Source organism: Nicotiana tabacum, chromosome 6, assembly GCF_000715075.1.
Source record: "Nicotiana tabacum cultivar K326 chromosome 6, ASM71507v2, whole genome shotgun sequence".
Classification (NCBI taxonomy): domain Eukaryota; kingdom Viridiplantae; phylum Streptophyta; class Magnoliopsida; order Solanales; family Solanaceae; genus Nicotiana; species Nicotiana tabacum.
In genome coordinates this window covers 199,311,917-199,335,286 of record NC_134085.1, presented here as the reverse complement: position 1 = coordinate 199,335,286, position 23,370 = coordinate 199,311,917, and the positions used below count along the sequence as shown (strand labels likewise).

Here is a 23,370-nt window from a genome sequence, read left to right as displayed (position 1 = left end):
ACAGTGATAGAGAGAGCATCTACAATGTAATTATAGAGTAAATGAGGACATATGGAGCATGTATTTCTTATGGCCAATAGAAATTGGAACAACTGAAAGAAACATATATGCATATGTTACGTTTAAATTGTCTCTATTAGTTTAGAAGGTAAAATAAGAGGGTCCATGAACCAAGTTTTGAGAAGATTTGCCTCTATATATTTTTGGCCTTTTATATTAGGAAGGTAACATCTTTCTCCCCTAAAGAATAACTTTTGCATCAAATTCTGCCATAATTAGTTGCTTTTTATCTATAGGATCGTATTTAATATTAAGCTAGCATTTGCACATGAATTTAAGTGTTATTTGTATATTATGCTTCTTTACAATTTTGAATTTAAGAAAATAACTTTTTTAAATCTCTTATATATAAAAGACAGATCTCTAATGTGTACAAGCAAATCTCTCGTATGTAAAAAAAATTGTAGGGTCATAAAACTAAAAATAAGTTTGTAAAGAGCCAAAAACACCAATTGACCCTAGATTTATTTGAAAAAACTTGATTTTTTTTTGAAAGTTGAAATTGTGTTTGAATATGTATTTTAAGTAAAAATAAAAATTGAAGATTATTTAGTAGAAAACTTCAATAAACTTGAAAAAATAGTCTAGAATGAAGTTTTGTTACTAGTTTCTTCTACGTGAACATTAATTTAGTAACCTTTTTACTCACAGATTGACTGAACTTCCAGTACAAATATTCTCCCGATCTCTGTTTTAAAAAGGCAGAATTGGGACATGTCCGGGGCTCGCCTCGGAGCAGAGCACTCATTAAACGCCCCCGGGCTTATATATGGGGCTTAGTTCCGTAAGACTTCGCTTCGACCATAGGGACTTATGCCCCGGATACGCCCAATGCCCAGTGTACTGGGCTCGTTTAATAGAACTTTATGCAATTGTATGTAAATAATCTTGTAAATCCTCGAATTTTCTTAATAAATCATTGATTATTCAATATTACTTTTTTCTTAAACATAAATTATTAAGTTGAGAGTATTTTATGTCATAATTAAAATACTCCCACCGTTCCAGTTTATGTAAACCTATTTCCTTTTTGGTCCGTTCCAAAAAGAATGACCTCTTTTAAAATTTGGAAACAATTTAGCTTAAACTTCCAATTCTACCCTTAATGACAAGCTTTTATAATCACACCAATACTCTGGACCCCTTTTTGATTTGTTTAGAACCACAAACTCAAAAGGTCTTCATTTTTTCTTAAACTCAGTGCCCAGTCAAATATGTACACATAAATTGGAATGGAGGGAGTATAATTATTGCATGTTATCCACTAGATTGCTATGATAGTTAATTTTAAATAAATCTTTCATTTAAAAAGTATTTATTTATTAACTTTTGTTATGTCTTTACTATATAATAGTCCATTATTTTTTTGTAATTATTTTCTAAATATTATTTTTTTCACATTTACGAGATACAATACTTATTAATTTAATAGCTCAGTATTAGCTCGTAACTACAAATAATTAGTTATCATGAAATTGTATGGTGAATTATGTGTCACTTTATTAACTTGTTGAAATTTAAAAATAAATGATGCTAGAGAATTATTTTTAAATTATGAATTATGTTTTTATATAAATTCTCTTTCAAATAGAAAGCATATTAAAGAAAAGAAGTATTTTAAGAAAAATATCAAATTATAATGTCAAAATTCTTTCAAAATTCATTAGTCCTTAAGATATATATATATAAGATTTCGTATCGAATACATTACTTTTGATGTTTGAGTTGTAACGACCTTGCAGCTAATTTGCATATTATGATATATGTCATACTTTTCGTATTATTCATAGTTGAATTATAATTTATAAATATTTTAAATAGATTATGTGTTTTAATTTTGTGAATTTAATGTAATTTTTATCATTAATTTTTATTTTATACTATCTTAAAATATTTGAAATTAATAAAATTTAAAAATCTATGAAACTTACGCCTCGTCTCGTCAAAAGTAAAACATCTCGCCTCACGCCCCACCTTTTAAAACATTGCTCCTGACCAATCTTTAGTGTAAGTAATTATTTATGTGACGAAAATCATAGGAGTAATGCATATCTTCTAAGGACATACATTAGCCTCAAGGATGTACATTAGTCAAAAATTATTGGCCAAAACACAAAAATGCAAATGGCCCAACCTAACCACGTCTGTGCCACGTGAAGTGCATATGCAACTAATAAGATGATAATTTTATTCATGTGTCTTTGTATATGTTATCCTCCTTAATTTTGCACATGCCCCATCGATCCATGATATGATTGTCCCAATATATAAGTAATGAGCATAACATTGACACTCTTATGAGCCATTTGTTCTCTTTATGTTGCATGTGTGGCCACTACGACCACGCAATTTATGGCCGAGAGAACAAATAAAAATCTATAAGAGCACTATGTTAAACCTCTTGTCTAACGTAGAAAAGAAAAAGTTGGAGACAAAAGTACACTAATAAAACAAGAAAACTAAAATTGACAAATTAGTGAGTGCTTAAAGAAAAACTAATGTTTGATTAAAGAGGGATATGATCTAAAGAATGGATATTTGCCCCCACCGAGTAAGATGGGACAAAACTCAAAAGACACAAAATCTAACCGCGCAACTATCAAAAGTGACTTTACTGCTTGTAGCAGAAATGATTAAAAAGAAAAGCATAAATAGAAAAAATGCTACTCCATACAATATTCAATTTCCTTTTAATTTGAGGACAGAAATACCCTCGCAAATACTTCCAATAGAGTAGTCATCTTCTGCCACTCCTGCATCAATCATGGCACAGCTGCGGTAGTGGTAATTAACAAGTTCTTGAGTCTCATATATAGTCACTAGAGATTCTAGATAATATGCCTTCGCCAATACCGAAAGGGCAAACTCCATATCGAGGTTATATGGGAAGGGTATTTGTTGTCAATTTGAGTGGCCAATAGGAGAGGTGAATTGGGGCATTTGGTTTCTAGGATGTGGGGCGGGAATAGGAAGGCATTATCTTGTAGGAAAAAAAAAGATAAAAGAAGAATTAATCTAAATAACCGACCACTCAATCCCTTAAACTAAACATAGTCGGTGAAGGTATAATATATACATAATTTATGTATTTTATGTATATAATCAATGTATAATCTATGTATATAACTAGAAAAAAATAAACAATGAGTATAACCAGCTATTTGTGTAAAGATCTCCGAAAAAGTAGGGAGAGATGATGTAGATGTTTTACTACTTGAGGACAAGACAAAGGCACATGAAATGGGAGAGATAGACTCTCATCTTTTGCCTTTCATATATGATGGCTGTAACAATCCACAAACCGCTAGTACGTAGTTGAACAAGAAATAGAAGTTGAATACAAATGGAGTTCGTTGTGAAGCTTGACTTAAGTAAATTTCACATTGGAATGCTAGGGGCCATATAAGGCAAGATTAAGTATTTAACGGTCAATTAAAGCGCTTTTCGAGTTAAATAATTGAGCTTAACGAAGCTAACAAAACAGTTAGGTTTCAAAGATTGGACCAAATCAAATAATACTTGGATCGATGGTAGGGCAAACCTCTGCGGAGACATTGCAACTATACTTAAAAGGGAGATAGAATGTGTGAGAGAAAGAATTGAGATATCTTAAAATGCAGTATTTTGATCCAATTTTTCCCTAGAGGACAAGATGGTCCATTCAACTTTTGTTCTTTCGTTTGTCCAATGATAGTTTATCCCTTAAGCAGCTCGCTTTCATTTCTTGTCCCCTTCTTTGTATATCGACATCAACACCCCAAAACCACTCAAAAATTTCTTACACTTTATATATTTCTTTCTTCCCAGCATTCGTTGTCCCTATCCTCATCCATCACCTGTATATATACTCTTCCCTTTTCATCATTCCCTTCACAAAACAAATCCCACTCCTCTTCTTATAACTAACTTTTCCACTACATTACCTTTTGATTATTTCACTATGCCTTCAAGAATCTCCGACGATGTTCATCAAAAACAACTTGACTTGTACACAATAAAAGAATTACCCGAATCCCATGCATGGCGATCATCATTAGATCATGATTACCAATGCAATGACTCATTAGAGTCTATTCCAGTGATCGATCTAAACGACGAGAAATTCGCAATAGAAAATATTGGCCATGCATGCAAAACATGGGGTGCATTCCAAATCATAAACCATAATATATCTCAGAGACTACTGGACAATATGGAGGAAGCTGGAAAACGACTTTTTTCCCTTCCGATGCAGCAAAAATTGAAGGCTGCTCGTTCTGCAGATGGTATTGCTGGTTATGGCGTGGCTCGCATATCGTCTTTTTTCTCAAAGCTCATGTGGTCTGAAGGTTTCACAATTGTTGGTTCCCCATTTGACCACGCCCGCCAACTTTGGCCACATGATTACAAGAAATTCTGGTACTTTCACTTATATCATCCCTCCCTCCAATTTTAATTCTCATGCACGTATACATGTTGATTAAAAGATCGTTCTTTCTCTAAAAGCACGGGGTATTTTCTTCAAAAAATAAAATTTAACCTTATTGTTGTTACTGTACTTAGCTAGCTAGGAAGCATTAACTAAAAAATTTACCGTTGTTGCTCCAAGATGAATCCAAGATTTAAATGTGTGGGATTCAAACCTTTAGGATATGTACAATTATGGTAATTGATAGGAAAACAAATATGATATGAAAGTCAAGAAAAACACCTAATATTACCTGCGAAATTAGGGGTACAATTTTTTTTATTTAATTTACAGAAACTTTAGTAAATTTTTACTTTTTTTTAAAAATCAATTTACGCCATTTGGTGAAGTAAATTTTACTTATATTTTCAAGTTATCTCGAAAATGTTACATTCAGTTGAACCCGTAATCCATTCGCATGTGAGGTGCTACCTATACTTTCTTAGTGGAAGGAGCAATCTTTTAGGTTAAAGACACGATTTTATGATCCCTAAGAAAGATTGGAGGGATACCACACTAAAAATCGAATCTACTTTTTTTTCTTTTGTTGTTTCCTAGTTCTATGTCCATAGTAGTACTGCTTACAACTTTTTATGTCATTTACAATATATAGTACTTATCTTTTTTCTTTTTTGAATTTTCAGTGACGTAATCGAAGAATACGAAAAGGAGATGGAAAAACTAGCCGGAAGACTGATGTGGCTGATGCTTGGGTCACTTGGAATAAGTAAGGACGATATGAAATGGGCTGTTGTCGGCCCAAGAGGAGGATGCTCGGCCCTACAACTAAATTCTTACCCGGCATGTCCGGATCCGGATCGGGCCATGGGTCTTGCTGCACATACGGATTCTACCATATTAACCATCCTTCACCAAAACAACACAAGTGGTTTACAAGTGTTTAAAGAAGGAAATGGTTGGGTCACGGTTCCTCCGCTTTCGGGTGCATTAGTTATCAACGTAGGTGACTTGTTACACATACTGTCAAACGGGTTATACCCGAGTGTTCTACATCGGGCGGTAGTGAACCGAACCCGACACCGTTTATCGGTGGCCTATTTATATGGACCACCGTCGGGGGTGAAAATTTCACCGCTTTCTAAATTGGTAGATCAAGGGCACCCTCCATTATATAGGTCAGTGACGTGGAGTGAGTATTTAGGGACTAAGGCAAAGCATTTCGACAAAGCACTTTCGTCTTTTCAGCTTTGCGCTCCTCGTATTGGATTTGCCAATCCCAAAGATCGTAATAGCGTCCAAGTTGGCTAATTTGACTAGTAGTTACCTTTTAATTTTTCTTTTTGGTTTCTGAAAATATATATCTACTTGTGTTCCTTTTCACTCTTTGGAATTTTTTTGTTGATATTTCGAGAGAGAATGAAAAAGGTGTAGATCGATCATTTTATCAATCTTTCTACCTGTCCTTTCTAGGAATTTTATTTATTAGTCCCTTCGTTTCATGTCTTTGTTTGACTGATCAAAAGTAATATATATAGTAAATGATTTTAGAATCTTATTATCTTATACATTAAAGGTGTGTATAACATATTAAATGAACCATTTAAATTTTGCAGTATTAAACCTTCCATGTGATTTGTGTAAGAAAATATCACTAAGAGTAAAATGTGAACTTGGAATAATTTTTTTATTAAATATAGAAAGATGATAATTTTATTAAAGATATTAGTAAAATGTATTACTTGAAAAAGAAGAAAAAAAAAAGATAAAAAGACACATAAATTGAACGAAGGGAGGGAGTGCGATACAAAAGTACTTTTAGACAATTTATGTGACAGAGAGATCTAGACTAGGGATATATTACGTAGAGAGCAAGAGTAGGTACTGTATGGGTCCAAATTTGACCGATCACGACCAACGACGAATACGATGAATAACAGGGTCTCCTTGAATTGATGTTCTAAGGGAGATGATCTTAAGGCAAATGAGAGACTGTACGACCCTTGTAATAGTGTAAGCCCATTAGGGGACATTAGAAATATTCCTTTGAATATTCCTTATAATTTGTCTTTTACTGCTTAGAAGAGTCTTGCTCTTTGTATATATACAGGAATAACCTTGTGAAAGAGAGATTCTGATTTCGGCGAAAATTACTACTTACGAATGAGAAGGTTTCTAAAAGGTTTTTATTGAAATAAGCTCGTAAAGGACCTCTCATGATCGGTCTTCTCTTTATCTATCATTCTTTCTAGAGATTATTACACTTAGCTAAGATTTACTCCTTCATCTTTGATTGATTTGTCCAAAACAGTTTCAATATCTTTTGAGTCAAACAATTTGGCGTCGGCTGTGCCGCTGTGGTGATTTCTATAGCTGAAATCGTAGTTTTCATCTAGATTCTTGAAAGAAATAACCACCTCTCTTTAGCTCCACAAAGACCAACAATGACAGGAAAAGGAGAAGCAAAGCAAAAGGCAATAGTAGGTGTCACGAACAACCTCCTGAATTCCCTCAACAATACCAGTGGGGAAGACAACGAAAACGCAACACCAAATGCTACACCTGAAGGAGAAATCTCACCTCCTCCGCACGAAGGTCTAACGGTCTCGCGCGAGAGGGAAACCTCAACATCCGTAGCTGGAGAAGCACCACCGGCATTGAAAAAGCTATTAGAAGAATGGCTAATAAACACCTTGAGCAGCATGATCGAGAAATCCGTTCAGGGAGATATCGGAGGCACATTACCCGCAGAAACCGCAGCTATCGCCGATGAGCCAGGCACTACGCGAACAAGTAACACTCATACTGTTGCTGATACAGGCAATGATACACTTACGACCATCTTAAAGAAAATAGAAGAGATGGAAAAGGAGAACAAAACACTCCGCGACCAGATGAAGGAGCATCATGAGAGGGTTGATAAAATACCAAGTGCTCCGAAGTTGTTACCAAAACACGATATGGGCTGATTCGTCGAACAACCATACAACGAAGGGGCAGCTCCCCATTTTATTCCAAAGACCTTCAAAATGCAGCCATATTTGAAAATATATGATGGCACCACGGACCCGGAGGATCACTTAATCCATTACGTCACCGCAGTAAAAGTTAACGATCTATCAAAAGAACAGGTACCATTTGTGCTGCTGAAAAAATTCGGTGAAACTCTGACAGGGGGGAGCATTGACATGGTATTCCCAAGTACCAACACGATCGATATCAACATTCGAAGAGATGGCGATAAGTTCGTCACCGCTCACGCGGGAGCGAAAAAGGCCGAGGCTAAGGTCAATGACATCTTCGCCGTTAGACAAATGACGGGCGAGGGACTTCGGGATTTCCTAGCTCGATTCAACAGGGTAAGGATGAGCCTACCGAATGTGTCAGAAGGGATGGTAGTAGCTCCCTTTCAAAATGGGCTAAACAGAAACGAGTCAAAAGCAACCAAAAAGCTACTCAGTAGACTCATGAAGTACCCCTACCATGTGGGAAGAGATCCACAATGCCTATGCGCCGAAGTGAGGGCAGATGAGGATGACCTGAACGGCCCGCTTCAGTGATTAACATCAGTCCAGCCCGAGACAAGGAGACCCCGTCTCAACGACGAGCGAAGGGATCAATTGCGACGCTTCAATCGAGAAAGGCACCAGCCTTATATCCGAGCATCCAATCTGCCTCCTCCACGACATGCAGATGTCGTGCCTCGACACACCGTACCCCTCCGAAATGAAAGAGGTATGCCTCCATTGCTATCTGCTCATAATTTTTGTGTTTCCCTTTTAGAAATAGTGTATGCACTGGAAAAGCTCGGCACTGTCACACCTCCTTTTCTTGCACACGCGAGGGCGCAAGGGAGTTTTTTCCAATTTAAGGACAATCGAAACAGGATTTGTTTATTTATTTCAGAGTCGCCACTTGGGAGATTTAGGGTGTCCCAAGTCACCAATTTTATTCCCGAATCGAGGAAAAGAATGACTCCATATTACAGTATGCATACCAGGAATCCGGATAAGGAATTCTGTTAACCCGGGAGAAGGTGTTAGGCATTCCCAAGTTCCGTGGTTCTAGCACGGTCGCTCAACTGTTATATTCGGCTTGATTATTTGATTTTATACAAGTATGAACTTATGTGCAAATTTATCTTTTAACCGCTTTATTATCATTGTTTTTTTAAAAGAAATGTGAACATCGCTTAAAACGCGTCTTTGGACTGCGTCACATGAAATGCACCCACAATCCGGAACGCGTTTTATTTGATGTTTTGGGATTTGGATTCGGGTCGCATGAAATGCACACCCAGGCTTAAGGAAGTAAAATATTAAACACGCGCCTAAAGAGACTATCGTGTTATTATTTTTGGGAAAGCCGTGAAATTCGCTAAACGACCCTCCTGAATTCTAAGTAATTTTAAACAAGTATTTACTGAGGGCCCCGCAATTTGTATTTTTATTCGGCGAGGCTCATCTCATTCTTATTTTTAAAAGAATTTGCAACGTCGTGGACATGCATCTCGAACCACGTTACAATCAATGTACCCACGACTTAGAGACACATTTCAACTCCGCTGAGATTTGGATTTGGGTCACATAAATGTGCACCCGAGTTAGGGAGAATAAATTATTAAAGGCGAGCCTAAAGCAGCTAGCGTGTTGTTATTTTGTGGAAGGCCGTAAAAATTCGCTAAACGGCATGTCCCAAAGTCTAATTATTTTAATACATACATTTAGAGGGCCCCACAGCTTGTGCATTTTTTCGAGGCTCGTCTCATCTTTATTTTAAAAGGATATCCTATAGCAACTACATTTCTTGTCGCGTTTGTCTCTACTAGTTGAAAACAGAGATAGTCCTAGTTAATTACATGCTTGCGGGCTATTTATAGCAGGCTTCAAAATGCTTTTATATGATCAGAATCCCGGCCACATACATAGGTCGCATCCCGAATTTTATGGGCCCAAACCCAACCCACACAGAATCGGCAGGGTCCTGGGCCACTGCTTTTCCGACGGACACCTGCTGGGTTCGTTCGACTTGGGCCCAACCTTCGTGAGGTTGAGAAATGCAGGCTTGTATTATTTATTCTAAAGGCAATGATTTACCAGTTATAATGAGGCAGCTTGTTGAAGGGAAATGAATTCAACTATCAAGGGGTAACTCCATACTTGGCGTGCATTAAAGGATATGCTAAATACAAATGAACCAAAGTATAAGATACAACCTACTGCACTGTAAATCCTTCTATCACCAACCTATATACACAGCCTAACACTCGACTACCATATATTGACATTTATTAGGCATAAGGACTATCTCCAGTATCCAAATAAGAATGTAAACTATTATACATTATATGAGGTTTAATCATAATAGTCTACGTATATATAAACATCTGCAGATCTTCTCCTTTACATTCATGCTCAAACTTTTCAAGTTACATTGGTAGTATAGTTGTGTACCTGGTATAGAGAACAAAAGAAGGAAGAAAATGATCAGCTGAGTGGTACGCAACGAACACAGCAACAACAGATAATACAGCAGAACACAGCAACAACCAAACAGCCACAAAGATGAAGTTCACACGTTGATCGAGCAACAGACAAATAATCCCAGGAAAATAGGATGGGAAACAAAACCAGTCGAGAAAGGAACCAGAATATTTTGTGCTATAGCCACAGAAGTTCAATAACCACCAAAGCTCAGCAAATAACCAGCACAGTTTCGACAATCAGGGAGATTAAAACTCAATCCACAGCACACAAAAACTCAATGTAGTAGCAATCACAGCTGAAGATACACAGACTTCTCTTAATGGAACAATAACAGCCCCAGTTAGGGTAACCAACTTGGTTTCTTTGTGCAGTTTTTGGACAATGTTCAGCTAAAGTATTGTGAAAATTTCTTTATGTTTTTTTTTTCTTTTCTGAAGACTAAAAGTCCAGCCCCCTTTAAGTTCTGAAAATAGCTTATTTATAAGCTAACAAACTAGTGCAGTCAAGCTGCCTGGATTCTGCCAGTTGCAGACTGCCCATACCCTTTAAACCCCATGCCTAAGCATCTTCTTGATGCCAGCCCTTTGTTCCCCACGCCTGGCTTATTCCTTTTGTTCAAGAGTTATGGGTTCATTTAAGTATTCATTTTAATTCCCATGCTCTTATGTCTTGCTCCCCATTGGCATTAATTTAATCCTATTTCAGTACCCTACTTGTCAGCTCACTTAAACTAAGCCTTTCTGTTCTTTTCGAACCCCATACTACCCTCATTAAACCCTGATTATGACTGTACTAACCCTCTGCAACAATGGGGCATTTTGAACTTCTGAAAGTCCAAATTCAAGACTGCCTTAGCCTGATTCTTTTAATTGTTTAAAAATGCAGTTACAAATTAATATTCACAGATAACGTCAAACATCCAATTAACAACACAGGTTTGTTCAGTTATGTGAAGTTGTACGAATTAGAATATTTGAACATTCAATCGTAGGAAGTTAATCGACGACGTTTATCAAGTCGAGTATACTAATTATAACAGGTAACAATCAGTCGTTCATATAAACAAATACGTATAGGGGCCCAAAGGGCTTCGGATAACTTTTGATCAATCACTGGGAAACTATATGAATTATTTATGCAACGATTGTCCTAATCGAACATGTTTATCACCGGATACGTTCAAAACATACACAGAAAACAATCGACCAAATGAAAAGGTCTTTGACAGAGATGGAAGAAATTAAGAAAAATACCAGACAATAACAAACAATCACAACAAAGCATGCTAACAACTTAATTATCACTCGAATAAAACCGAAAAGTAAAGAAAAACTTACCGAAAAATGTCCAAACAAAATTGACCCAAGTCTGACTCAACTTTGACCATTTGAGGCCGAACAAACTTTAATCAGGGTGTTCTCAAACGAGAACACCTTGATTAAGGTCTATTAGACCTCAAACCCCTGTTAAGACTGGCCGGATTCCTTAAGTCCTTGTGTTCTAGGGTTTGGATTCTCAGATTTGAGATTCTAAGAGTTGTGGGTAGATTCGGACCAAACCAAGCCTGATTTGGTCACGAGGGAGGTCAGGGGAGTGTCTGGTATGAAGATGGTGAGGTTTGGTGTAAGTCAGAGTTCGACTCGAATCTTCAAATGAAGATTCGAGACGAAGGAAGGTGATTCGAGGCTAGGGGGTAACAGATCCATATTCAGGAGAGTGAGGTGGTCCTAGGGTGTTCAGGAGGTGGTCATCGGCGTTCATGCCGCCGGGTTCTGGTGAAAGGGAAATCAGGGCGGCTGCTAGGGTTTGGGGGTTTCAGTGTTTGGTGAAGACGATGAGTGGAGGGGGGTTCGAATAGGGGGCGTGGGGTACGATAGAAAGCTTATATACGATCTAGGGGTTTAGATCCTGGCCGTTGGATCAAATGAGATCTATGGCCAGGATCTATTCACTTAGGGAAGACGGTGTCGTTTTGGGTTTGATAGTGGGTGAGACCAGGTAAGGCTGGGTCGGGTCAAAGTTTGACGGGTTTAGGGGGAAAGGCCTGGGTCCGTTGGATCAAGGGGTTGGACGACTTAGATTAATTTACCTGAAACAGCGTCGTTGAGGTGAAGTGATCAACCTGATCGGGACCGTTTGTTTGAGTCAGATCAACAGTTCTGATAAGGACGCTGATACGACGTCGTTTGAATCAGTGTTTGGGCAGGCCTGACTTGGACTAGGTCCTTGTGCCGATTTTGGGCCTATATTTGTTTCATTTCTTGGGCCCAAATCAATTTTCATCACTCTTTTCTTTGTTTTCTAATTTTAAAACAAAAAATGAAATAACAAAATAAATAATAAAACAAATGAAATTAAAACAAACAACAATGTAACACTTCAACACAATTATCACACCATATTAAAATGTTTAAGTAAATTAAATCACAACCTAGAACGAACGATGCATATATATTTTTTTTGAATTTTCTTTCAACGACCGAATTACAGTTTGATTACTATGACAGATATACTTTGTATTTTGATAAGATCAAATGCAAAATGGGACGAGCCACAAATGACTAGCAGTACATGTCATGAAAAATTGAAAATTTGTACAACGAGGTCACTAGTCACTATTTTTGTTCTCTTTTGGAGCGATTGTCCGTGAAGCAAAAATCACGTGCTTACAGGCACGAAGGTGCAGTGGCCGCAAAAGATGAAGTCGGATCCAAGCACCAAGAGGTCAAACGTCCTGTGTGAATTGCACTAGGAGAGATGACACAAGACCGAAGACTGCATAGGGTTGCGAAAAGAAGTAGTAAGGATGTTAAACCAAGGATACCTGAAACAGTTGCTGAGCGATAGAGGACGAGCCAACTTCGCTCGTGGGTGCGACAACCTCAAAGACCTCCAAAACCACCATCATCAGCTTTTACCATACAAATGATCATTGGCGGCGGCGACAACACGGTAATCAACCATGTGAAATTCACCACTACACATAAACTCAAACGGACAGTTGCCCACGAATGGTATGACAATTTCGAAGACAGTATCATCTTCGATAAGTCAGATACTGACGGTTTGTCATTCCCTCATTATGATGCTTTGGTTATAACCTTTCACATCGCACCGATGTAAAAAGAATAATGGTGGATGACAGAAACAACGCGTGTATTATTCACTCATGAGTCCTCAGACAGATGAGGCTCGAGGATAAAATAATATCGCGTTGCATAACTCTAACGAGTTTTAATAATGCAGTGGAGCGAACATCTGGAGAAATAGTGCTACCCATCTTGGCAGAAAGGGTCACCCTAGAAATGACATTCCACGTCATGAATCAGGAAACAACCTACAACGCCATCATAGGACGTCCATGGATACACGCCATGCAGGCCATCCTGTCAAGTTTTTATCAAGTAATCAAATTTTCGACCCCACGGGGGATATTCAGCATCCGAGGTGAGCCCCGCACCGCCCAAGAATGCTACCGAATTGCCCAAGATTGTACACATACCAAACAACTAAAAAGGGCAAGTGCGGAGACATAACAATCAGCCATGTCGGGAACCAAACCCGACGTACATATAGAGGTCATCAAGGACCCGGACATTGTAGAAGCTTGCAAGGCAACCGTAGAGGATCTCGATCCCATTCAACTAGACCATACCGATAGCACAAAAAAGGCTTACATTGGGCACAACCTCTCGGAACTAGTTAAATATCGTGATTTTTTAACTAACAACGCCGATTTGTTCGCCTTTTCCCACTCAGATATGCCAGGCGTCCCAAGGGATATCGCCACACACAAGCTAAATGTCGATCCACTTTACCCGCCAGTATGACAAATGATGAGAAAGTTCAATGCCACTATCAATAAGGCTGTCATCGAGGAGGTTGATAAGTTACTCGCTAACGGTTCCATCAGAGAGTCGAAATACCCCCAATGGGTCGCCAAATGTGGTGATGGTCAAAAAGAAGAACGAGAAATGGAAGATGTGTGTCGACTTCACTGATCTGAAGAAAGCATGCCCGAAGGACTCTTTTTCGTTGCCCCACATCAACCAGCTCATCGACGCAACAACGGTGCACGAATTGCTGAGCTTTTTGGACGCCTATGGCGGTTATAACCAAATTCAAATGGCTGAAGAAGATCAAGAAAATACAACTTTCATCACTCACCGAGAAACGTACTGCTATAAGGTAATGTTGTTCGGACTCAAGAATGCAGGGGCCACCTATCAAATATTAGTCACCAAGATGTCCAAAAAATAGTTCGGTAAGACCATGGAGGTTTACATCGATGACATGTAAGTAAAGTCGACAAAGAAATATGATCATATTGGCCATCTAAAGGAAGCCTTCGAGATATTAAGGCAATACGAGATGAAACTGAATCCCGAAAAATGTGACTTCGGCGTAACTTCGGGAAAGTTCCTTTGTTTCCTAGTGTCACAAAGAGGTATCGAGGTCAATCCGGATTAGATCGGGGCCATCAATGCAATATCGGAGATATTGACCAGCAAAAAGCAGGTGCAGAAATTGACAGGACGAATAGCCGCCCTGTCGAGGTTCATTTCACGATCCTCGGATAGATGTCACAAATTCTTCAATGTGATAAGTAAAGATCATGGACTGTAATGGAATGAAAAATGCATCGACGCCTTGAGAAAACTGAAAGCGTATTTATCTTCGCGGACCCAGGTGAATGTTTACTTGTGTATCTAGCAGTTTCCGAAGTCGCGGTAAGCGCAGTCTTGGTACGTGAAAACAGAGGTACACAATCTCTGATTTACTTTATCAACAAAACCTTAATCGATGCCGAAACAAGATACCCTTACCTTGAAAAACTAGCTTTGGCATTAGTCGTAGCTTTACGAAAGCTTAGACCATATTTTCAATGTCACCCTATAAAAGTGGTGATAACTTTCTCCCTAAGAGGTATCCTACAGAAACCCGAACTATCGGCTAGACTGGCCAAGTGGGCCGTAGAACTAAGCGAGCACGACATAACATACCAACTACGAACTGCCATTAAGTCGCAGGTGCTCGCTGATTTTGTCGCTAATTTTAACGCAGAAATATTGTCTGAAGTAGAACAGGAAGCGCGGAGCGCTTCCACGCATACTGACCTCTGGGTCCTCTACACCGATGACACCTCTAATGCCTCAGAATGGGGCTGAGACTCGTCCTCGAAGTCCCTACAGGCAAAGTAATTCGCCAGTCCATACGATGCCCCGAGATGACTAACAATGAGGTCGAGTATGAAGCTGTAATTACAGGTTTGAAGTTAGCCCTCAAATATGTTGGCCGATGACTCGTCCTCTATTGTGACTCCCAACTCGTGGGTGAACCAAGTCACTGGGACTTTCCAAGTTAGAGAACAAAGACTACAAAAGTACCAGTCGGAGATTCACAAACTACTGCCAGAATTCGATGAATGTCGCCTCGACCAAATACCCAAGGCGAAGAATATCGAAGCAGATGACCTCGCCAAACTAGCGGCGGCCACCAAAAATATCAACAAGGAAAATGTGGTCACCCTTCGCCATTCCGCAATAGACCACATCTAGGTACATTCTGTAAACCTAACTTGGGACTGGCGTAACCGCCTTGTAGCATATCTGCAGGATGGAATGCTCTCGCAAGATAAAAAAGAAGCCAAAAGACTCCAGGTACAGGTATTCAGATATAGTGTCATGAACGGTGATCTCTACAAAAGAACGTTCGGCAGCCCCTTAGCCAAATATCTTGGGCCAAATCAAATAAGGTAAGTACTGGAAGAAGTACACGAAGGGCACTGCGGCACTCACACGGGAAATTGCGCCCTCGTCCGATACCTCATCTGCGCCGGATACTACTGGCCCACTGAAAAAAGAAGTCGCGGACTATGTTAGGGGATGTGAACAGTGTTAGAAGTACGCCCCTATGATACATCAAGCAGGGGAACTCCTTCACTCCGTCACGTCACCATGGCCATTAATAAAGTGGGGGATGGACATAGTCGGTCCCTTCCCAGCAGGATGAGGTAAGGTATGTTTTCTTTTGGTTTTAACTGATTACTTTTCTAAATGGGTGGAAGCAGGTGCATACACTCAGATACGTGAGCAAGAGGTCATTACGTTCATATGGAAAAACATAATATGCCATTTTGGCATCCCCAAAAAATCAGTTGCGATAACAAACCCTAGTTTGTCGGAAAGAAAACGACCGAGTTTTTCAAAAAATGGCGCATCAAGTGAATACTCTCCACGCCATATCACCCCGCTGGCAACAGTCAAGCCGAATCCTCCAACAAAGTAATACTGAACATATTGAAAAAGAAGCTTGAAGATGCCAAAGGGCTATGACCTGAACTACCACCGGAAATGATGTGGGATACCGCACTACGCCAAAAACCAGCACAGGAGAGACGCCATATTCACTGGTCTACGGGACTGATGTAGTCATACCCGTCAAGGTTGGAGAGCCTAGTTTGAGATATTACAACGAAAGCGGACCAAGAAACGACGAAAGTAGACTACAAGATCTGGATAAAGTCGAAGAAAGAAGAGACATGGCCCACGTAAGAATGGTGGCCCAGAAGCAACAAGTAGAAAGGCATTACAACAAGAAAGCCAAAGTGCGATCGCTCAAAGTCGGAGACTACGTCCTCAAGGCTAAAACACAGGCCGCAAAAGACCCTAATGAGGGAAAGCTAGGAACAAACTGGGACGGAACATACAAAATATCGCCAGCAGCAAACAAAGGAGCATTCCAATTAGAGACAATGGAGGGAAAAATACTCCAAAAAAACTGGAATGTCACCCACCTCAAATACTTCCACTTCTGAGAGGAGGCGCCACCTAAGTCGTACTCTTTTTCCCTCACCCAGATTTTGTCCCAATCGGGTTTTCCCGGTAAGGTTTTAATGAGGCGACAAGGGGGACGTCTCGAGGTTTGAGGTATTGTTCATTACTTCGTCCATCGACATGATCTCCGGTGCGGAGTAATGAAGGGACTAGATATAGATAATCAAATCTCCATTGTATGTACAGAGTCGATATGTGATTCCTACAAGAATGTGATCAAATCTCCGCTGTATGTACAAAGCCGACATGTGATTCTTACAAGAATATAATCGAATCTCCATTGCATGGATAAAGTCGACATGCGCCTTCCTACAGGGACACAATCATACCTTCATGGAATGGTCAAGGCCATCGACAAATTATGAGTTCGACCTCGTTCGAACTACGTAATGATACTACTTCGACGACAGCTCGAAGCAACATCCCAATGACCAAGGCTATCGAAAAATCATGAGTTCGACTTCCCGAGCTCCATCCTCCTTTTTTTTTCTCGATAACGGCTCGTCCCCATTAGAGTATTCGTCCAAAGGGTGTGGGGCCGGTACCGAAGAAGCCTCCTCCATCACGACCACGACTCGAGAGGGACCTTCTAATTTAATAGGTTGAGGATGACCCTCTCTGATAAACTTACTCAAAATAAACTGCGTGTTCGCAGGTAGTAACGGCCTGTCGGAACACATGGACTGGCGCCTTCCGCCTGGAAGCTCCTCGACCTGTCATCACAAAGGGTCGTATTAATGAACAAGGTCATACTGCCAATGAAGTGGTAAGGAAAACATTTACCAGATGGAACTTTAGGGACATAACGCTTTACTAAGGCGGGCCAATCTCAGGTTTCTGCTGCATGAGGCAACAGACGGGCTACCCAATCCCTGATATCCACAAGAGGGCGAGGTGGACGTCCTATATCTGCAAATGGAAAGCAAACATTTTATAATAAATATAGACGAAGGAAGAGTAAAATGAGTGGCGACAGTTACGAGACTCATTCCATCGCTCCGGGAACCTGGCAGAGTCAGAAATGATATGCTCGGTTTTGACAAAGAAGTACTTGTGCCAAAACTTGCGACTTGCCCGGTCGTCTGTCTCGACCACCAGCCCTTTCGTGCCACGGAGCCTCAAATGCACCATGGTACCCCTGTGGAAGCCAGGCGTGAACAGGTGCAAAAGGTGGTGAATAGAAACGTTACACTCCACCAATTCCGCATACTTGGTCAGCAGCAGAAGTATCTTGAACGTATACGCGAAATTTGTGCCGGAAAAACTTGATAAAACCTACAAAACTCTTCCGCTAAGGGGAAGAGAGGAAAAGTATACCCAATCATGAAAGGGTACTCATAGAAAGCGCATTACCCAGGTCTGTGGACATCTACAAAATCTTTCCCCGCCGGAACCATATCTACATGAGCAGGAATGCCATACTTCACACGAAGAGCATTAATGTGAACTTGCTCCATCTCAGAGAGTACGAGGTTCGGAGTAGGAGGGGATCTTTGAGGATGTCTCTTCGAGACAAGGGTTGTATCGACATCAATTCCTCTACCGTAGGAAGGCTATCACCCTCTTCTACCGCCGTGTCTTCACCGCCCGAAGGTGGCACCATGGATGGTGGAACGGCTCCAAGAATCCCTTCGCGAAATCGGTGCTGCCTCGGCATGCTTCTGTTAAAAAAAGGGAGGTGCTGATACCGTAGAAACAAAGGAAGAAAATGAAGTTGTGAATGAAGAATATGAGAAGAAGAAGCAGAAGATTATCAGTGTTAGCTCAGAGAGATAAGGAAGTTATCAGGAGTGGAATGACCAAAAACTTTCGAAAAATCAAACGCTTAACCTATTTATAGGGTTGGGTGGCACCAGAATCGAAGCGGAAGGTCACAAAGTAGCACTAGAATCGAAGCATCAAGCCATCAACTCCTGACTCGAAAACATGCGTGATGATGATGCATGTGAAGATGAAATCATTTCCCGGTAAAGTGTATTACCTGGTGTCTTGCTAAGCACGCTGACCGTCCCCCGTTGGCCACGTTGTAACGTCTCAACGGATCAAATTTCTCCATAGGAATACATGATGTCCGCTCATCGCGGATGCACCCAGTTGCAACCCCGACAAGCGGAGGGACTAGTATGAGTCCAAATTTGACCGATCACGACCAACGATGAGTACAACGAATGACGGGGTCTCCTTGAATCGATGTCCTAAGGAAGACGACCTTAAGGCAAATGAGAGATTGTACGACCCTTGTAATAGTGTAGGCCCATTAGGGGATATTAGGAATATTCCTTCAAATATTTCTTGTTTTGTTTACTGCTTAGAAGAGTCTTGTTCTTTGTATATATAGAGAGGAATAACCTTGTGAAAGGGGGATTCTGATTTCGGCGAAAATTACTACTTACGAATGAGGAGGTTTCTCAAAGGTTTTTATTGAAATAGATCGTAAAGGACCGCTCGTGATCGGTCTTCTTTTTATCTATCATTCTTTCTAGAGATTATTACACTTAGCTAAAATTTACCCTTGCATCTTTGATTGATTTGTCCAAAACAGTTTCAATATGTTTTGAGTCAAACATGTATATATTGTTTCTTATTTTAACTCAAGAGGGCCAGTAAAAAACATCGGACAAGATAGCGGCAAAATTAAATTAGAATAAGGGTTAGGTTCCCACATAAATACAATGGGGCGCTTAGTAGACAGAGACTAGACAGGATAAGTTAAACAATCATATCATAAAATAAATAATAAAAAAAGAGATCCGAACAAAGAAACAGCCTTTGTTGACGTTTCTGTCGTTGTGGACAGATCACAATAGAGGAAGAGGGAAAGGTAATGAATTTGAATATATACTAAGTAAGAGGACACAAGAATACATGTTTTTAGCCCCCCAAAAAAATCGTACAAGGCTGATCTACGTAAAGATAGAAACACGCATGGTTAAATCAAAAATATTAGATTGGATACAAATATTACTACTATGTTACGACACGGCAAAGAGCAAATCAATGTTTCCATGACGTGAGTGAGTTAATTATAAGGAGAAAATTCCATAGCATAATGATACAAGTTGTGTAAAACAAAAGAAGACAAAAGCCCACCATCGTGAGAACCAAAAGTTAAAACACAATAGTGGCCATGTTTGTCAGTTTTCAAAATGTATTAATCTTATAATACGTCTCCTACTCTCCTCCTCTTCGTGTCTTTCTCTATACCTCAAGAAAAATGTTGGCTGGTGGTTGAACTCTAGGAACATTTTTAGAGAGGATGAGATAGATATAGGAATGGAAAATCCTTATCCCTCCAACATATACTAGTATGTGTTTGAAGTGATTGCCCTCCGTAACTATGTGCCTTTTCTCGACATTATTATAATAATGTATATTATAACCTAAGGTAACCAAGGGAGGGTCCAGTGCTTCAATCTGAATTCATCCGAACACAATAATTTTGATACATAATTTAGATTTTTAGGGTAAGAATTAGATTTGAATTTATCTATATCTATATCTATCTATATTATTATAAAAGCATGAATACAATGTCGGTTTACAAAAATAACCTTATAATATTAAGCATAATAACTCATAATAAAAGGGCACAACCGGAATTCTAGATTTAACCTTCTAATCCTATTAGTTTTAGGACAATACTACACGTTAGAAATTCTACATGATTAACTTTAGGGATCCTATTAATATAATTACTTTCGGGATGTCTAATTCATATAAAATTGAACAATCAAAATCCTTTCATTGACCTAAACTTCGGAATCTCTTTTCATACGTTAGGTCATATAAATGGCACATGATGTTTTTGCATGTATGACGTAATATATGTCAATTATACAATTAAATATTTTTAGTTTGTAATTCTATTACTATTAGGTAGACCTGTAAAATGGGCCGGGTCGACCCACAAACCGGCCTACATAACCCATTAAAATTGACCCTTTAACCGGTCGATAACCCACGAAACCCTAACCGGACCAACCCATTAATTTAAGGCGTCTGGGTCGGGCTATAATATTTTGACCCACTAAACCAGACCGGAGCCGAACCGGTAGTTGACCTACAGGTCAACTGACCCAAAAGCTCATATATATATATATATATATATATATATATATATATATTCAGACAAGTGGTAAAAATTTAAATCCAAACATTAAAAAAAAGAATATAGTTCAAGACACTACGAGGCGTCTTGTCGAAATAGTCGAATTCAATATGTTTTAGACTATTAGTTATAGAAATAGTTGAATTCCATATGTTTCTCAAATTTTAATGTTAATAAAGTATAATTTTTCTTTCACTTTTATTCTAATTGGTTCAAGGACATTTAGTAATTTCAAGTTCATATATATGTATAAAGTTTGAAATTTTTATCATTTATTAGTTTATATCTTTTTTTAATTAAATTGGATTCAACCCATTAGGGCCCGGGTTACAGACCCGGGTTAGATCAATATATTTTGATTAATGGGTCGAATCCGGACCGGCCCTATAAAAAAGTGAACCAGACCAGCCCGGTTAAGGACCCATAGACCAAGAGTCAACGGATTTGGGTCCGGATCGGGTCGACCCATTTAACAAGTCTACTATTAGGATATACTTCTTAAAAATTCTTATTAGTAATTTAATTTAAAAAGCATTATAATGTCCTATTACTAATTTAGTTTGATAATGTATTATATTGTCCAAATTTATTTAGAAAAAAGAGAGACTATATTATTCTAAAAGCATAAATACAATATTAATATACCAAAATAGCCCTAAAATATTAAGCGGAAGAACTCATAAGGAAATGAAATAACTGTAATAACCTATTTTTTGGACTATAATACCTTCTATGCTAATTTTTAATATTTAAAATTTTGTCTATTAAATTCTTATTAAAAATATGTAGAAATGTTTTATAAAATTAATTTCATAAGAATCCTCCATATTGGCAATATATTACCACTCTATAATGTCCAATACCAAGAAAAAATAAAAGTAATATTAAAATGGACTGCATAAAGAGTTGAAATTCAGAAAAAGATACCCCCACGTAAATATATTTTTATTTTATATTTAAACTATTTTTCTACTCAAATAATATATTTTAATCAATTTTTCGTATAATATTGAAAAATACCAAATTATTAAACAACAATTAAGAAAATATTTAAGATTATAAATGTGTGATAAAGAGAAAAAATATTGATTGGTAAGAGTCAATACCACTAATGATTCTACAAGCATAATGATCTAAAAGTGAAATGTCATATCAATCTTTTACTCTTTGAAAATAAAATTTATGGTGGATAAAAATATAATTAAGGTTAAATAGTCAAACCAAGAGATGAACTAATATTAAGATCTGAATCAACATAAATTAAATTATTTTTTATGTTAAATCCAAATAATTAAAATTTTAAATTAATTATTTAGCAAGAGAATCTAATTCAATTATTTTTTAAATTCATCATATGAGTAAAATTCTTATTCAAATTTAAAAAAAATCTTAGGGTACATAAATTTATTCCATAAAAAGACCGTTAGAACACAAAGTAAAAAGAATAGTATATTATTAAGAATCAAAATGCTATACAAGTGTATGATGAAGCACAATCAAAGCTAAATCCTAATCAAGAATAGGATTTCCAAACTATATTATAAAGAGTCGACTCTGGTATAACGAGATTATTCTTTGTAGATGCCTCCGGCGGAATCGAAATAATATTTCTATGTCATGTATTACTTGCAAATATCATATTAAGAGGCATGGCACTATTAACAATAATAGCAAGTTGTGTACCAACAACAACTTTATTGTGAGGACTTTAGATTTGATATACCTTTTCAAACAACTTAAATAATCATCACAAATATATCAAAGCAGAGCAACGGTGGTAAATTTATAAGGAAAGTAAAATTGATAATATGGGATGAAGCACTTATGGCTAAGTGTCAAATGATCGAAATAATTGCTTAGAGTTCTAGAGATATATTAGATATTAATGAACCGTTTGGTGGAAAATTAACGGTTTGGGAGGTGATTTCTATACCAGTAGTTTCAAAATTGACAAAAGCTGAGACTATAAAAGCTATCTTGCCAAAGTTATACTTCTGGCCTCAAATGAAAAAGATTCAACTGACAAAAAATATAAAAGAAAGAACATAATATGCCCATCATGCTACTGAAAAACTTAGATACGCCGAATAACTTATGTAATAGCGCACCGATGGTATATAGAAGTTTTGACAATAATGTCATACATGCAAAAATCATGATACGAGTCAATGTGCTTCTAAGTATATTCTTATCACTGAATTCAACTTTTATATTCCAAAACCAAGGAATATCCTTTTAAATTTGTGTGGGAATAATTTTTAGTATGTTTATGTTTTGCAAATATAATAAATAAAGTACAAGGACAAACATCTTAAATATTGGACTATATTACCACAGTATCTTTTTTTGCATGAACAACTGTATGTTGCACTTTCAAGAGGGATATCAAGATCGGCAACAAGAGTTATGGTTAAGGCATAGCAACCAAAGCATTAGGAGAAAACATATACGGAAAAAAAAATTATCCGTTCATGA

The 23,370-nt window shown here is 38.1% G+C and overlaps 1 protein-coding gene across 1 annotated transcript; it reads left to right on the top strand.

Moving 5' to 3' along the window:
- The first annotated feature begins 3,932 nt into the window (after positions 1-3,932).
- Positions 3,933-5,941, top strand: LOC107763040 (gibberellin 3-beta-dioxygenase 1-like). The gene is given in 2 exon segments (NM_001324779.1): positions 3,933-4,458; positions 5,152-5,941. Coding segments are annotated over 2 exon segments (1,083 nt in total). The 5' UTR covers positions 3,933-4,000; the 3' UTR covers positions 5,777-5,941.
- The last annotated feature ends 17,429 nt before the right edge of the window (positions 5,942-23,370 follow it).